Raw genomic sequence first — 18,843 nt, 5'->3', positions numbered from 1 at the left:
AAGCAGGACACATCTCTGAGACAACAGCGTCCCCTGCTGGATACGATTTTAACGTCAAGATAAACATGTCGATTTTACTATGATCAGAGAAGGATTTGAACATGAGGGTTCTCGGCCTGTAATTTTTTTTTTGACGAGGAATCAATAACACGATATGAAGATCATGGTACATTTAAAAAAGGTATTCTCAAAAGTTTTTAAGGATACAAAAACATCACCGTTAAGTTACATTCGTTTTCCAATGAAAAAACGAAAACATTTGGAAATGAGTCATTAAATAAATGGAGAGAAAGGGGTAGGCTTTTGTTAAAGCTTTTTTTAAATCCATCAAAATTAGCCAGCACTAATGTATATTGCACTAATTTCTCACCAGGGATATTTGTAATTACCGTTCTTGTTTACTTCTGTGGGAAATGTTTCCCTGAAACTATGTCTATGGATGCAAAAAGCTTTTAAGGATTATTTTGATATGACTGTAAATGGTCACTGACAAAGCTGTTTACTGGACAGACTGATCTAGAACACCACTGCTGTATAATGTTTAGTGAAAAGTATTAATCATATTCAGTTTTTGTCTGTGTGTGTCTGTGTGTGTATGTACTGTATGTTTGAGTGTCTGCATGAATGTAGATGCATGTATGCATGAATGAAGATGCATGTATGCATGTGTGTGTAATTGTGCTTAAGGAGCATCAATTCCTTCTACCACACAGGGCCTACAATGTGTTGTTGGTTGTAACTATTTTGTAACTGGAGAAGTTTAACTATTTATAATTGGAGTTGGGTAGGAGGTGATATTGAGGTGATAATCTAGTATGTATACAAAAGACTGCAACCTCAATGAACCCTACATGACCAAGCGCCTGAAGTACAACTTGTGACCAAATTAGATGAACTTACTTTCTTAAAATGTTTAGTGAATTAGAGTCTTGTGGTTGGATTACAAAATAATTACATAATCACAGTGACTGAGACATGCATTTCCTTCTCTACAATGCAAAAAAATCTCAGCTCTTTTAGAACACTATTCATTATTGAATGATGTTATTTCATGACCTAGTTTAAGTTTACAGCTACCAATCTCAACTCAAGTCATATGACTATACAGACTAAGAACTTTCAGCGGTTCACAAGGCCAGGGGGAGGGGAAGGAAGATGCAGTGTAGAAGCAACACAAAGCTGACTTCAGTCACAACTGGAAATGTTTGTTGTGAGAGCAGGAACTTGAAAGGCTGTTAGCTGACATATTGCTGTCCCTCGAACACAATTGTTCATGTTTTCTCACATGAAAAATTGGAATCTCGCTATTGGCTGAAATCCACCCCACCCTCCTCCCCATTCCCCCGTTTCCCGGGCAACCATGTCAGGGTGGAGGAAAAGAGCAAATCATGTGAGGGCAGAGCATCTCTCTCTCTCTCTCCTCTGTATAAAACAGTCTTTCTCCATGCTGCCACACCAATCAGTTCTCTGTTGCAAAGGGATCTAGAGTATACCACCAACAGAGAAACCAGTGTGACTAAGAAAGATAGAAACGCTCCCTGCTACCTTCTGTCTCTCTCTTACTCTCTTTCTTTCTCTCTCACTCTCTATTTAATTTGTAATCATGGTTTCTGCTTTTCACTGTTTTTCCACCTGTTTTCTCTGAACGTTTCCTGTGTTCCTGTGTGCCTGGACAGTGGCTGCATCGATGGGTTGTGGCAATTCCTCTGCCACCAGCACGTCAGGAGGGGGTGAGTGTTCCAGAACATCTGTTGGCTTGGCAATGCCTGCCCGTGTGTGGAAGCGTGAGCGTGTCTGTGGAAGCGTGAGCGTGTGTGTGTCTAGATCGAAGGTGTTTCATAGCAAACAGCGTTAGTCTAACGTATGTGTGCTCTGTGGTGTGTTGAGCTGTATGGTGAGTGTGTGTTTGAGGTGGTCTAGCATGTAAGAGACAGGTGCCTTGGGGTCTCCAGACCCACACTGTAGACTTTGAGCTCTGGTAGCCGGGAGACTGCAGAGTGTCTGGAGGAATTTAATGACTTAATGGCTGTAAGGTTTCCAAAGAAGAGTCTATATAATGTGTGTGAATGTGTGTGTGTGTGTTTTAGGTTCAGCTAAGCTTTAGTGTCAGTGGGGTTGGTAGGTGAAAGAAAAGACATCTAGACAGCAGCTGTCTCTTGCTTTTTCTTCAGGTGATTGATACCGGACGTCAACGTCTTTGATTCTCATTCTATTGCCGTCTTTCATTCAGTCAGAAGCTGCCTCATTCTGGACCAACACAGCAAGCTCTCACACACATATTTAAATGTGTTTCCGGCCGATGCCTCTCAGTCCTATTTCTTCCCCCACCATACTCTACTGGAGCTTACTTCACTAGATCAATGAAATTCTTGATGTGCGTGTGCCTGGAATGGATGAAATACAAATGTGTATTTGTGCTCTGCATATAGAAGGTGAACGAAAAGGAACGCCCGCAGAATGATGGCTGTCATACAAGGGTGTGTGTCTGGATGTGGGATCTGGTTTGTGTGATCTTGTGTGTCTGTGCACACATGGCTGTGTGCGTGTGCATGTGTCTGTTTGCGTGTGTCTAATCAGCTGCCACCAGACAGGCACCGTTCAACAGAACTGCAGGCAGCTAATGGGACGAGCGGATCCATGAGGTCTTCTCTTTGATTTGACTCCAGTTCACAGTCAGGAACAGTCCTTAGTGAGGTCAGTGGTTGTGTGGGTCCAGGAGTGAGAGTGCGAGGGAGAGAGCTTTCGTTCCTTTTGTTTCTGTCTGTTCTAGGTCACCCCCTGCACAGGGACAAGGACACTGAAAAGCCTGTCATTTTGAATAATAAGGGCCAGTGTTAGAAGTCATCTGTCTCTCTACTGTGTGCACCTAGTGGCAGTGACATCAAGCTGAAGGACATCGCCCTGCTTTAGTCACACAGATTTGGGTCAACCACTTCTGTTTGCGTGTGAAGATCTTTATAGATTTAGCTGACATTTATTTTACACCCACCATATCCTCCACAAGAATAAAAAACTATGATGATTATGTTCAATCATTATTATTTTGTTCTTGCAACCTTTGGATAAAACAAAAAATATCAAGGTGGCTTGTCTCTTAAAAAAAACGATTTTTCAGTTCCACTCAACCTGTTCCTCCATTACAAAGGCAAGTGAATGGACTGTCTGGTTGGAGGAAGTGGAGGTCAGACTCTAAAGTTTTCTTTCTGTATTTTTCTGAGGAATCGAGGGCAGTATCACAAATCCAGACATTAGGCTGCCTGCGGCGCAAAGGAGACAGTTGTTCATTTAACGGCTGATGATGGCAACCTTATCCTTAGTAACTCTCTGGAGTAACTCTGGAGTAACTCTCTGGAGTAACTCTGGAGTAACTCTCTGGAGTAACTCTGGAGTAACTCTCTGCTCCTCTGGCAAATAATTGCCAGCTCAGCCAAGAGTGTGCGTGCCTGTGAGTGTGTGTACGCATCTATGTGCAACACGTGTGTGTGTGTTTGTATGTGGTTGTGTATCCGTGTGTGCATCTGTATTTCTGTGTGTGTTTTATGAGTGTGTGTGTTTTTGTGTCTGGGTGCAAAAACATTTGTGAAAGTGTGTGTGTTAGTGTCTGTCCAGTATATTATTTTCCTCGTTTTGCCTTCGTATAATTAAAGTAACATTTACTGTGGAGACATGCATGAAAGCAAATTAATAAAGCCTCATTGATTTCTATTACCCGCATGAGAAGAGAAAAGAGTTAAGAGGGATTTAAATCCTTCAACCTGGACCATTCTGTGTTTCTTTTTTACTCTGAATTTGACACAAGAAAATATTGAACAATCATGTTTTTCTGTGTTTTGGGTTTAGTCCCAGACACTTTCACTTTCATCTTAATTCCTTGGCTTTTATCGGCTGTTGTGTTGCAGATTGTTTGATGTTTTTACCATACATTTGTAACCTTTGGTACATTCCGGAAATCATATTTAAACCGTCCCCTCTGATTACAAACTCAAGGGAATGGATGAGCAATGCTAATGGTGAAGTAACTCAAACAGCAAGGGAAAAATACCCCTTCATTCATGCATTGACTGTGTATGTGCTTTGCTTCCCTGTGCTTACAGGTCCAGCAGACGTCTCCAAAGATGTGTAAGTATGCACATTGTGTTGCTGCTTTTCTAGGTGGGAAGATTTAGCATTAAAAAAAAACAACAACAAAAAACAAAGTATGATCCTTTCTTCAGGCCTTCAAATAATCCGTATTCAAACATTTATGCATTTGAGAATAGACAGACAAGTAATTCACTACATACACTCAAGACTGTCTTGCCATGTTTTTTTTTTATATTTCTGTCAAAGGCAGAAGTATCAACAATTTCTGAAAAACCACAATGAGCTGAACTGATCTGTTTTTGTGTACATGTGTCTCTGACTTTGTTTGCATGACCACCATTCAAGCAAAAGCGTTTGTGAATGTGACATGTGTCTCTGTATATCTATGTGTGTGTGTGTATGAGTGTGTAAGTGTTTAAGTCAGTGAGCGTGTGTGTATGTTGGAATGAGGTTTGTGCTGTGCTGTGCTGTCTCTGATAAACATCTAAGAAGCTATTGCACCCCCACACACATTCACACACACACTCACGCACACATACAGACACACCCAGGACATCCTCCCACTCATACACAGTACACACACACACTCACAGACACTAACACCAACACACACACACACTCACAGACACTAACACCAACACACACACACACTCACAGACACTAACACCAACACACACACACACACACACTCACAGACACTAACACCAACACACACACACACACTCACAGACACTAACACCAACACACACACACACACTCACAGACACTCACACAAACATACAGACACACCCAGGACATTTTCCCACTCACATACAGTAGACACACACACACACACACACACAAATGCACAAACCTCTCCCCCTCCAACCTCACACGTACACTCACATACATGCAGACAGACTAGCTGTCTCATGTAAAGCTTAACTTCATCTGACTGGTTCTGTTGTTGACATTAAGCATTACCTCTCTCTCCATGCATCCAGCATGTTTACAGAGAGTAAAAGTAAGAGTAAGGTAGACAATACAGTCAGCCTGATTGCTGGCCAGAGTGTTCTACCTGTGTTTAGAAAACAAGGTTCATGGTCGATCATCCTCAACATCCAGACAAAAACCTCAGGGTTTCCTGTTTAGCAATCGGATCCGTCACAATTCTAGTTATCATCAAACATGCTTCATCGACTTGAGTAAGCCATGTTTAGTTCCGAATTCGAATTCAACTCCCTGTCTCAGTATGTCTGAGGTACAGTACCAGATATCATGTATCGTTTTTTCTCTGCGGTTGGATCTAACGTGAGGTTTTCCTCTCCACCAGGACAGAGGAGCCCTCTCCAGATGAGGAGAAAAGACGGTAAGAGATTCATTGTTTTATTTTCAACTGGGAGTTTTAGAGGAAGGTAGTATTGCCGGTTTCCTTCACAGTAAACATAGCTTTTCATTATTATTCCTCTTGTCTCACACCTTTAAAAAAAAGCTGAACCGTACAGGTGTTTGAACAGTGAGAAATCAGAGCTTTAATGAAGGAAGCAAATTCCAGGATAGCAATCAGTATTTACTGGGGTCTCACCTTTCAGAAATGTTTAGTTCAGTGTTCAGTGACATGAAATGTAAAAAAAAACATATTTGAGACGGGTATAGCTGAGCCCCCCCCCCCTCTTCATGCTATAAGATTACATCGGCACTGACTTTAATATTTGTAAGAATCATCAATTAAAGGAGAGACTTTTGAGAGGCAGTTCTTGTGTCTGGGCCCAACATTGACCTTTGTATTTCCTCTCAGGAACTATGGAGGGGTGTATGTGGGCCTGCCAACTGACATGACTGCCGTAGCATCCAGCCAGTCAAAGTCCACACGCAAAGGTAAATAATCACATGCGCGTAAATAGCAAACCACAACGTATGTGTGTGTGTGTGTGTGTGTGTGTGTGTGTGTGTGTGTGCGTGTATGTATGTATGTATGTATGTAAGTGTAAGACCTCCATTCCACCTCAGAACAGTGGACCAAATCAGCCTCCAGAAAAAGTTTTTACCAAACAATTTATATTGACTAAAACCTTAACTATTCATCAACTACTGTATTCAGAAGAGGTTAGATTTCAGGTTTGTATCGTCCTTGAGTCATTCTTCCAACTTGAATGACTTAAACTTTTGTTTATGTACAGTCTGTGTCCTTCTGCAGTCAACCCCTGAAAAAAAACTGTTATTCTCTTGGTTCTTTAAGTAGGTGTGTGTGTGTGTGTGTGTGTGTGGTACTGAACTCCTACTCATCTTTTTATTGTCTGTTAGGATGATGTAGAGCTGGTCCAGGGCTTAATACGATTACGTTCAGGACAAGGGATGGGGATCGTTAATTTGTATCGATATCGATATCATTTTCGAGACTGCTTAACGATCCGAATCTTTATCGATACAACTATCGATACTTTTCTGGGGTGAGCTTGAGCTAACCACCATCTAATGAATGAATTTGGCAAATGTTGAACATCTAGCAGCCCCACACAATCCACGCCACACTTTATGTAAACAAGATTACTGAACAACATTTACTATAACAATAACTTAAGTAAAAGTAAAACAGATAATCAGAATTAAGAGAGAACAGAGTTAAGTAAAACAGATTTCAAATAGAACAAGGGGAATGTGTTGCTCTCAGGAGGAGGCTGGATGAAGGAGCACGTATTCACAATGGATCCTGGCTCTGGCTAAATCTACAATTGTCCACTACAGATGTACTATCCACAACCTGGATGACTAACTAGTATAAATGACTGGGATTGGTTGGTTGACAAAAAGTGACATTGACAAGCCGTCATTGTTCAAGACTTAGGGTGAGTTCAGGTAATGCGGGACATCAGGTAAAGTGGGACAGTTATGCATTTTGATGATTTTATATGTGCAAAACCGACATCCAATCACCAGAGCTGATCTTGACTCGTAAATACAACACTTCTAGTCACTATGCAGTGGTTTTTATTTGTCTGACATCATCAGAGTAGGCGTGATCTGGCTTGACAAGAGGGCTATACAGAAAAACGCATAGAACGTTCAGCGGCATATGACATTATATTTCTCAATGATAAGGCTGGCAAAATAATTTAAATGAAGTTACAATGAGTACTATTGCAGCATATTGAAGGGGGTTAACCACTGATTGAAACACACACAAAAATGTGTAAAATAATGCTTTGTTAGAAGAAAAAAAAACATTTTATGTGACTGTCCCACATGTCAGGTAATGTGGGACAGCATTTTTCAGGTAAAGTGGGGCATCTACTAATTCTGGATTTATATCTGGTTGGTAACAAGTCAAATTAAGTATCAATAAGTGTAATAAAAATGGCAAACCTCTTGCTCTAAATGTATAATGTTGTATTCATTGAGATTTCTATGTATTTATTTTTGCAAATTAGAAAGCATCAACCCAGAATCATTATTGTTGTATACTTTTCAAAAATCTTATATGTAAGTAAAAACATGCTTCAAAACATCTGTTTCACCATTAGTATTGTTTTTATTGTTCCTACTACTACTATTACTACTACTACTACTGCTACTACCACTATTACTATTACTACTACTACTACTACTACCACTACTACTACTACTACTACTACACAACTTCTATAAAGATTCTTCACAGAGCTTCAAAAGGTTCTTCAGGTAACCTTATGAAGGGGTTCTTCTAAGAACCTTTTCTTGAAGGTTCCTCAAAGCATCATAAGAGGTTCCTCAACAGTTTCAAGATCTGGTTGTTTTGAAAGTTGCTTGTTGAAAGTTGGTAAGTGTGCCAGTGATCCAAATGACTGAGCAAAGGTGTAGACGTTTAACTTTCTTATTTGGAAGGGTCAGCAGCACAAAAACCCTTGCTTACATGGTGATGACAGAAAAGAGGGCAGTCCCTGATGTTTGTCACGGTTGGTGTTACTGTAGATGGAAAGTCTCTCTTATCAGTGGAAATGAAAGGCCCTCTTGATCTTCTCAAAGAAGCCACATTTTGGCAAAGACCTAATTTCCAGTTTTCCTTTTTCCGCCTTTTTCTCTTCCTTTTTTTTCTCAATGTCCTTCCTCTGCTCTTCTGCTGACCTTTGCATCTCTTTCCTTTCTAGATCTTTCATTTTGCGTCTCTCATTCTCTAGCTTTTTTTGAATCTCCATGTTTCTTTTTTCTGCTTGCTCCAGCTGCTTCCTCTGTTTCTTCTCCATCTTCTCCTGCGCCAGCTTTTCTGCTTTCTTCTGCTTTTCCATGAACTCCCTCTCTTTCTTTGCTGCTTTCCCCTCCTCGGCCTTTATCACATTCTCAATTTTCCATGTGTCACTGTTGGAATTCTCCTCAACAGATGCCTCCAGTACATGCATCCTCGCCAGTTCACTCTCTAATTCTTCGTCCTGGTTGGCCAAGGGGTGGGTGTAGATTTGAGTGTCCTCAAGAAGAGGTGTGCAGGTGGGATCCTTGACCGTGGGGGTGCCTGGCCTGGACTTCCAGGGGATTGGTGGTGGTGAGGCCCAAGTATGCTCCATCTTTACCCAGTGGGAGGGGTGTGGGGGTTGGGGAGACTGGCTGATGGACAGGGGACATTGATGGAACTTTGATATCCGCTGTCTGTGTTGGAGACAAGAAAATTGTTAGCACTGGAATACCAAACACAAAGGACACTATTCTGAAGTAAAAAAAAACAAATTACATGGCTATAGTCTTACCTCCTCAAGCAGTTCATCCAACATCTTCAACTCCTCCAGGATGGTAAGAGACTTAACCACCGGTGTGTGAGGTGTCTTGGTCTCCTGCAGACCTTCAAGTTTCTTCTTGGAGGAGTTGAGCCTGAGTCCTGCTCTTTTCGTCTCTGCTCTGCTTCCCACAGCTCTCGCTCCTTCTGCATCCACTCTCTCCACCTCTCCTGCCTCTGCATGTCCAGCCTGTCTTCTGCCAGCCTTTTCTCTGCTTCCCTTAGCTCTGCCTGCTTCTTTTCAGGCGGCTTCTGTAATATCTTTTTTAGATCTACCCACCTTTTAATTTTACGCCTCGTTTCTGCATCCTTCTGTGCTTTCTGCATCTCCCGGACCCATCTTTGTTCAGTTGGTATCTGTGGCCCGCTTTTTACCACCAGTGTCCGTTCTTTCTTTTTCTTATCCATCTGCTTCTTTTCTGGAAGTCCGCTCATGTTCTCTGTTCTATTGGAAAAGAAAGTGACTGCAGTGTTGTGTTGACATAGACTTTTACAGTTATTTTACTCATTATGACCAACACACAGGCCTATGACACATTAGAAATGACACATTGCTTTGTGACATCATAGCTTGTGACAAATTTCTGAGTCGCCCGCTGGACATTTCATTCTCCGATGTTTTTCTGAGAAAAGCTATTTCATGGCAAAAACACGGCACATGTATCCCCCCCCCCCCCCCTCCCCTTTATTTGAGCGTAAAATGTTTTTTTGAGCTTTGTGTAACATAAACATTTTACAAGCCGTTTATCAATTGTTGTAATACGGGTGGATGAAATCAAGCATTCTGATTGGTTCCGGGGCCGGCATCATTGAGCGATAAAGTACTGTACGCCTTTTTACATTTACCTTAAAAGGGGAGCGTTCCATTTTAGTGCGCACTCACAATAGTAGTTCACAGTAGCAGTTCACAATGGTGTTTGTCCGTTGCATAGCAACAACCACACGTACGGGACTATTTTCTCTCGGCTTCTGTATGTATGTATGTATGTATGTATGTATGTATGTATGTATGTATGTATGTATGTATGTATGTATGTATGTATGTATGTATGTATGTATGTATGTATGTATGTATGTATGTATGTATGTATGTATGTATGTATGTATGTATGTATGTATGTATGTATGTATGTATGTATGTATGTATGTATGTATGTATGTATGTATGTATGTATGTATGTATGTATGTATGTATGTATGTATGTATGTATGTATGTATGTATGTATGTATGTATGTATGTATGTATGTATGTATGTATGTATGTATGTATGTATGTATGTATGTATGTATGTATGTATGTATGTATGTATGTATGTATGTATGTATGTATGTATGTATGTATGTATGTATGTATGTATGTATGTATGTATGTATGTATGTATGTATGTATGTATGTATGTATGTATGTATGTATGTATGTATGTATGTATGTATGTATGTATGTATGTATGTATGTATGTATGTATGTATGTATGTATGTAAAGACCTTCATTCCACCTCAGAACAGTGGACCAAATCAGCCTCCAAAAAAGGGTTTTTACCAAACAATTGATATTCACTAAAACCTTAACTATTCATCAACTACTGTATTCAGAAGAGGTTAGATTTCAAGTTTGTACCGTCCGTGAGTCATTCTTCCAACTTGAATGACTTAAACTTATGTTTTTGTACAGTCTGTGTCCTTCTGCAGTCAACCCCAGAAAAAAAATGTTATTCTCTTGGTTCTTTAAGTAGGTGTGTGTGTGTGTGCGTGTGTGTGTGTGGTACTGAACTCCTACTCATCTTTTTATTGTCTGATAGGATGATGTAGAGCTGGTCCAGGGCTTAATACGATTACGTTCAGGACTAGGGATGGGGATCGTTAATTTGTATCGATATCGATAGCATTTTCGAGACTGCTTAACGATCCGAGTCTTTATCGATTCGATACCACTATTGATACTTTTCTGGGGTGAGCTTGAGCTAACCACCATCTAAATGAATGAATTTGGCAAATGTTGAACATCTAGCAGCACCCACACAATCCACGCCACACTTTATGTAAACAAGATTACTGAACAACATTTACTATAACAATAACTTAAGTAAAAGTAAAACAGATAATCAGAATTAAGAGAGAACAGAGTTAAGTAAAACAGATGTCTAAAAGAACAAGGGGAATGTGTTGCTCTCAAGAGGAGGTTGGATAAAAGGGCACATTTTCACAATGGATCCTGGCTCTTGCTAAATCTACAATTGTCCACTACAGATGTACTATCCACAACCTGGATGACTTCTAGTATAAATGACTGGGATTGGTTGGTTGACAAAAAGTGACATTGACAAGCCGTCATTGTTCAAGACTTAGCCTAATGAAAAATGTAACACGTTTCAACAAAAGGCCCCTGATATAGCTAAATGATATAGCTGCCAAACCTTCCTTATCTCATCACTATTTTATTCTGTCCATGTTTATTGTTTAACATGAAGTTTAAGCACCCCACAGAGCCATGCTCCCGGTGACTATGTTTTGAATGATCAGCAGCGGGGCGGGAGAGGTTAGTCTTTATCACAGGCCTACTGACAGTGCTCGTAAAAAAAATCCACACGCATCAAATTTCAGGTGCATATCTGTGTGAAATAGTTGTACTGTAAAGCCGTGGCTCTTATTGTTGAGGCTTATTACTGTCAACGATGATGTTGCTACGAAGTTCGGTGCGCCGCTGACTGCGCTCACCAATGCATACCTTGGGTGGAGGAGGAAGACAATCGAATGCATTTTACTTTTAATTCACGAACAACGTTGAGGAGTAGGCCGAGTGTTCCCCCCTTACAAGAAATTATCTTGGAACGTATATTACGTCGCTTCGCCCTTATCTTTGGCTTTATTAAAATGTAGCCAAGCCTTTGACCGCATACGCTCAGCCATCTTAGCTAGCAATAAAATGAGAAACGAAGCAAAGTATGGCCTGAGCCAATTAAATTCTTATTTTAGTTTAAAGGCGGTTGGCAGGCCATTCAATTCAATTTAGTAGGCTAATTATATTAGACAATCGATGTACGTTTGTGCACCATGGTCACAGTGGCCACTGCAGTGATTTGATTTAAATGACATGACTTATCTCTCGAGACATAAGTTACATTATATTAGCCTACCTAGTCTCAATAGCGGTATCGATAAGCTCGGACCTTATTGATCTTTGGTTTTGAGAAATTTGGAACCGGTCCTTGCAGAACGGGTTTCGATCCCCATCCCTATTCAGGACCAACAGTTCGATGCTGCACATGTGGAATATCCCAGAGCAGGCATGGGGAGGTGGGGTCACCTGTGGATCTGTTGGTGTGTGTGTCTGCTTTCATTTGTGTGTGCGTGTGCCGGTGTTTGTGTGCTTTCATTTGTGTGTGTGCTTGCAGGTGTGTGTGCATGTGTGTGTATGTGTGTCTGTGTTTGCACTTGTGTGCGTGTGTTTGCTTGCACTTCTGTTTGTGTGTTTGTGTCTAGTATTTGTGTGTACCCATGCGAATGAGAGAAAGTGAGAAAGAGGGAAGTGTGTGTTCAGTATCAAGCCAGTAATGCTCCAAGTCTTCATCTACTCAACTATTTTTCATGTTGACTATTGTAGTGTTGAACACTCAAGCAGAGCTTTGCTGTTTTCCCTGTCTCTGTTCTTCAGACTAGACGTGACTGAAGAAACATAATCACAAACAACACAGGTACTGTACATGACCTTACTTACAGAGTTACTATGTTTCTGTCCAAAGTACAATAAGACAGAATTGTGTACTGAATTTGTTCTCTACCAGAATTATTTGTGCTTGCGAGCCTCTGAATAGGCTACAGAGAGAAGAGATCGCATGACCTTGCCTCACGGCACTGACCTTCCTCCTTTGTCCTTTTCACCAGGATTGTACATATTCACCCACCAACAGACCTTCCCAGAGACAGGGCAACGCTTGCTCCCACACTGACTCACCAGTCACCACCGTCTGGAATGAGGCTGTGTCCATCTGCCGGGCCATGAAGGGGAATGAGGCATCTGCCTGCTGGGGGCTTGTTGAACCTGTCTCCGACTGGCACAGGGACCCGCAATGGAGGCCTTTGTCTGGGAGCACCAGCTCTCTGTAGGGCACCACTCGTCTGTGGGACTCTGACTGAGGATGAGCTGGGGGAGGTGGATGCACGACTGGAACCCCACTGGGACTCTGCAGCCTCTGCAATAATAATCAAAGCATCTACTTTCAAGCTGGATTTTAAGGATTCATGAGTTGTCTGGTTTCGATGTTGAATGTAGAGCGAGGGAGAGAGCAAATGAGGAGAGAAGAGGGGGAGGGGCGGAGGGGGAGTAAAAGCCTAGGAAAGTCACACAAGGGAGCATGAGTGCAGAGACCCCTCAGACAAACACAGTTATTGAAGAGATATTCAGATATTATTGACTGTGTGTTTCTTCACTGTTAAATGAAGCACTGATGTCTGGTTTTAAAAAAAGGTAGACGATCCGTGCCCACAATCACGTTGCAGTTATACCTAACATGAACTAGCATCCCTCTCTCATAGGACAGTATTGTGTATCTCAGCTGTAACCCCAACCCCGAACCACATGACCAAACGTGCGTGTGGCGGAAGAGTCCAGATGGGATCTGAGATTGTAATGTGTCCGCTTATCTGACGCTCTTTCAAAGCGACGCGCAGGAAAGGCGGGATTTCAAACCTGCAACCTCTTGATCGGCATTCAAATGCTCTTCCACTGAGCTATACCCCTCCCGATTCTCCACCACTGAGATATACTCATCCCTATGCTCTTCATGGACCAGTGAGATCTGACGGTCTGGGGTCTATGCATGTCTGAAATTGTATTGCAGAACTTGTACCAGATTTTTATCTCACAGCCTCTCTCATTAGCTAATGCTCAAATGTGTGTCATCCTGTTCAGTTTTAAATGGTGTTCATCTGTAATGACTCATAATGGGCCTTTTTGCAAAAAGAGCTGGGGAGTGTTTTGGGTGTTGTTCTGGTCAGGATGAAAGATTACCAATTACCCGTGGAAAGCACAGACTTCCCATTACTATGTTTCACTTGTGTGATAACTGACGCTAAACCACGTTGAAGTGTAATGTAGCAGTTCCATGTCCCTACAATGTCGTCACAATAGGTTTTTCTACGTAGTTACATGTTCAATAATGTCACCGTAATGTCAAGTGTTGCCCCCCAATAGTTCAGGAGGAGACGACCACACCACAACTCCCCTCTGCTACCACGTCGACACACCTGAGGATCATCAGCCAATCATGGGAACGACACATCTGGCGAATCACAGCTAAGGCTAGAAAAGATGCTGCTGTGAATACTGTCAGTCACCCCCCCCCCCATCTCCTCCTCTCCTCCTCCTGGTTCTGCTATTCAGGCACCTCGAGGGGGATCTGTCAGCCTGCAGGAAGCCCAGCTGACACCCCAGCACCCCCCCCCCCCCCCCACACACACACACACCCACACACACTCCCAGAGCCTGCTGCCTGGATCACTCTTATATATTCAGTTTGTAATCCATTCATTCAGTATTATTCCTTCTAGTAAAACTACAAAACACAATCAGTTGTTGGTGTGGTTTTTATACTCATGACTCAAAGCCAATCATAGGTCTAGTGGGAGGGCTAGGGGGGCCCAGGGTGGGGGGTGGGGGGGGGGGGTGGGTCCAAGGTCATTCGTCACGCCTCCTGTCAGCTTTTTCCTTAAGTGAACGTGCGGCAGGAGAGAGGGAGCTTGGAGGACGATGGAAGTAGGCCAGGCTGACACACTTGAGATTCAAGTGCTGTTCCTTCCTCCTGGAAGCTGCTGGGAAGCTTTCTACCAACTTGAACCTGGTCTGACTTTATGTATGGATGAAGTACATTCAATAACACAATACATACTGCTTGCGGCAACACACTGTGAAGTGTGTGTAAGATGTGAATGAGAAACGTGGAAACATGAATAGTCATAGTGTATGGGATGTGGAATAACTCATGGATTGTTAAACAACATGGAGTAAGGATTGGAATATGAATGCGCTGCGCTGATGTATGTCAAGGAGAATTAGCCTTATGAACGTGATTGGTGAACGCCCCTCAGATGGTCTCCAGCACAACCCTCCGTTGGTACAGCTCATGCTGTCTCTGGTTGATGTCTGTTCTGTGCAAGCCCTGCCTTCTCTGGTTTCATTGTGTCAGCTCTCTGGCCTCTCTGTCGCTCTCTCCTGCCTATGTCTACCTCTCTTTCTATCTCTCCTCTCTCTCTCTCTCTCTCTCTCTCTCTCTCTCTCTCTCTCTCTCTCTCTCTCTCTCTCTCTCTCTCTCTCTCTCTCTCTCTCTCTCTCTATATCTCTCTCTCTCTCTCTCTCTCTCTCTCTCTCTCTCTCTCTCTCTCTCTCTCTCTCTCTCTCTCTCTCTCTCTCTCTCTCTCTCTCTCTCTCTCTCTCTCTCTCTCTCTCTCTCTCTCTCTCTCTCTCTCTCTCTCTCTCTCTCTCTCTCTCGCTGTCTCTGTCTCCGAGCCTGTGTTCTCTCTGTTCCTCTCTGCTCCGACCCTGCTGCCCCTATAATGCATTCTGACTATGAGACTGTGATGAATGTCAGCATTGTTAGCCTGCGTTCAAAGTGCTGCTCGTGGTTAGGCTATTATGGGCTGTCGACGTGAGAACATTGCACATTGAGAACGATGTGTTGTTCGATGTCAGAGCAACAAACTTATGCTTGTGCTATCTTTACATACAGTAGCAGCACAACATGAGGAATGGAACCAGAGGGGGATTTGATTCAAGTTTTCAGTTGATGGTCTCTTCCATCACCATATACACTTTGTACTATTACCATTCACACAACTTCACATCACGTGTGCCATTGATAACCAGGGTATTTATACAAATAGCAGTCCCCATCGAGACTGTAAAATACACACGCGTGCAATCAATGAAATAATTACAAGGTGACTGGTAAGAACATTAACTGTCCTGAACAGCTTGTTCTCTGTTTTATGTTGTCTGTGTATAGTGGGGGTTTTGATTGTGGTATCTGGTCATCTTACTGTAATCAATAGAAAGCTGGCCTGTGGTGTTCTGTGTAGTCTTAAACTGTGGGAGAGTGAGAAACAGTAGTGAGTTACCTTGGTCCATGTGGAACCACGTCCCACAATCCATTGACACAACACACACCAATCAATGGTAGTTTGATTGTGTGAATAATTGAGGATGGGAAAGAAGAGGTGAAGGAGGAGAGGACAGAACTAAAAAAAAAAAAAAAAAATATTCTTCACTCTGTTGTTCCCCTCATTTGTTGTTATCCTCCTGAGATTTAAAAAATGTTTTAATGTTCACATTTGACATAACATGAGAGAGTGGTTGTAATGATCATATTTTAAGTCAGATAAAAGTAATCACACAATTGTATTATTTCTTACTGTTACGCATATGTTACTTTATTGACAAACTGGAATGATATTGCTATTCTGGAGGTTGTTCAAATTTGTAGAATCTGTAGAAAGCCCTGTATGTCCTCTCAATTGAACAAAATAAATAAATACAAATTGCAGTATGGTGGCAAAGGCACCGGCTCAAACCCAGTATCCAACACAGGGGACGTCCAGTACTTCCTGGGTCTGAGGAGGATGATGATGAGCAGAGATGATCCTGCTGAAACGAGGAAAGAATAACGACAACAATGAAAGTATGAACACCTTCTAATGAGATAGAATGATTGATCTCTATGCCTTAAGTCAAAGGATGAGGAAATGCACTAACACACATACACACACATACACACACACACACACACAGTAAAATGATTTACTGTGTATCAAAATAAATACAATGGAAAGGTTTTGCCCCATGATCTACCATTCAATATGAATGGAAAGTCCTGGCTTGACTTTACTGATAGGACAAATATTTTCCTCTGGCAAATGTTTTAAAATATCACGTTACATTATTTTCGAATACTGTACTGTACTTTATTGTCTTCATGAAGGATAAAGTGTTTGTTTGGCCTCTTGGAATTAATGAAAGGGCCTGGTTCAGCTCTTGGAAAGAGCCTGATCAAGGATTGTGTCATGTGGGTTTTTGATGTATGTGTGTGTCTATGTGTATACGTGTAGGTGTGTGTGCATGTGTGTGTTTGTTTATATATGTGTATGTGTGTGTAAAGCAAAACAGAGTTACTGTACCTCAAAGATGGCTGTGTTCTGATTGTCGGTGTTGGTGGTGGTCAGTGATAGGGATTTGCGTGTGTGTGTGTCCATGCGGACATGTGCATGTGAGTGTGTGTGTGTGTTGCATTACGTAAAACAGCGAGATTCTGTATCTCATAGATGGCTCTTGCTGTTCTGCTGGTGGTGTTTGTGGGGGTCAGTGATAAGGATCCGTGTGTGTGCGTGTGTGTGTCTGTGTGCCGGTGCACAAATGTGCACGTGAGTGTGTGTGTGTGTGAAGCCTACGTGATGGAGTACACGTCCTTAATCACATCATCGGTGCATCTGTTCCCCCCAGCATCCCAGCTGCTCTGCATCCCGCTGAGATCTCCTATCAACACTGGCCTTTCTTCCCTTCTGCTCTCTGCACACGACGAGGCTGGCTGTGTTGGGGAAGGACGAGAAGGGACAAAGAGACTGTGGCCTGGACATCTCAACGACATCGAACACATCCGTTGTACATCGCCACACAATGAGATAGATAGGCTTCAGCCTATCACCCCAGCCGTACAACCTTGAAGAGTCTGAGACACATTGCGTCTCCGCGAGTTGCGCATCGCCTGCATTTTCAGTTTCTTGCCAGCAGATGTCGCTGCAGCACAACCAAAGAGTGTCACCCCACCGATCACAGGCGCTCCTGTCACCATCCACAACACTGCATGGTTTAATCGCAACATTTTGACCGTGTCATCCATGGAGACTGAGATGCCTGGTCTTCTCCGGCCCCCAGAGACCTCCGGAGTCTTTCCGATCTGCCTGGTGACCCAGGCCAGCGCTGCTCCAGCACAGCCCTCTCGTCTTGGCTGCCGAAGAGAAACAAACGCAGCCCAATGACTCTAACAGGGTGCTAATCACTGTTTGGTTGGGAGTGCAGCCCTCAAGCTTTTCCACTGCAATCAAAGCCACTTAGAGGCCCTATGCCTGGAGAGCCCGGCCCAATGACTTTCTGACTGGTGTCAGACACAATCAGGGACAGCGTTTTATGCTTTCCAAAATAATGAGTCAGAGAGCTAAAAACGGGTTGATGTTTGGGTACCCAGCGAAACGTCCTGATGAATGTGGTCGGACTCCATCCGCGTGCTGTGAAACCCAGTCCTGAAGGAGGATTCGGTGTTCGGTTTGTGATCGTTTTATAACAATGCTTCTCCTTCCCTAGTTACACAGGTTCAGTGACCTCGTGTGAAGGTGTGAAGATTGCTTCGACGGTGTGGTGCAGAATGCACGGCCCCATATCGCCACCAGACGACAGAACGTTCCTGCTCTGTATCCTGGGAGGATGGGGCCAAAAGAACGAGACCCATGATGTTAGCAGAACCCATGCGAAACCAGCGCAGCTCTTATGTAACGTCCCCGTGGTGCTGACGGACGGAGCAGAGGACCAGTAAAGGCAGGGTGTGCAGGACGTCTAGGCCCTGTGTTCTCACAGCATGTGAGACCCTGGTGTCAAGGCCTCATGTGACTCCTCACTTCCAGCCTCGCTGGGTCTGTTTGAAGTGTGTTGGGGGGGGGGGGGGTGCGAGAGATCAGGGCGATCATGTTAACAATGCGCTCATTTGGCAGACACGTTCGTGTCCAAAGTGACGTGCAGGACAGGAGGGACATCAGACCTGCAACCCTGGGATTTGCAGACCAGGGGAGGCCCTGCTGAATCTGTAGCTCTGACATACTCTTCCTCTCTCTCTCTCTCTCTCTCTCTCTCTCTCTCTCTCTCTCTCTCTCTCTCTCTCTCTCTCTCTCTCTCGTTCTCTCTCTCTCTCTCTCTCTCTCTCTCTCTCTCTCACTCTCTCACTCTCTCCCCATGCTCACTCTCTCTCTCGTTCTCTCTTCTTCTCTCTATTGCTCCCTCTG

General features: G+C 43.0%; 1 protein-coding gene across 1 annotated transcript; it reads left to right on the top strand.

Moving 5' to 3' along the window:
- Positions 1–60: 60 nt before the first annotated feature.
- c25h12orf75 (chromosome 25 C12orf75 homolog) lies at positions 61–14,353 on the top strand. The gene is made up of 7 exons (XM_084671366.1): positions 61–181; positions 1,677–1,730; positions 4,095–4,119; positions 5,396–5,431; positions 5,861–5,940; positions 12,458–12,497; positions 12,688–14,353. Exons 2-6 carry the CDS (start codon positions 1,688–1,690, stop codon positions 12,460–12,462), a joined length of 189 nt encoding a protein of 62 aa, XP_084527492.1. The 5' UTR covers positions 61–181; positions 1,677–1,687; the 3' UTR covers positions 12,463–12,497; positions 12,688–14,353.
- The last annotated feature ends 4,490 nt before the right edge of the window (positions 14,354–18,843 follow it).

The sequence above is a fragment of the Hypomesus nipponensis genome, chromosome 14 (assembly GCF_054491055.1).
Source record: "Hypomesus nipponensis isolate SF chromosome 14, ASM5449105v1, whole genome shotgun sequence".
Classification (NCBI taxonomy): domain Eukaryota; kingdom Metazoa; phylum Chordata; class Actinopteri; order Osmeriformes; family Osmeridae; genus Hypomesus; species Hypomesus nipponensis.
The sequence above is the reverse complement of the archived record's forward strand: the minus strand, read 5'-3'. Positions and strand labels throughout refer to the sequence as shown.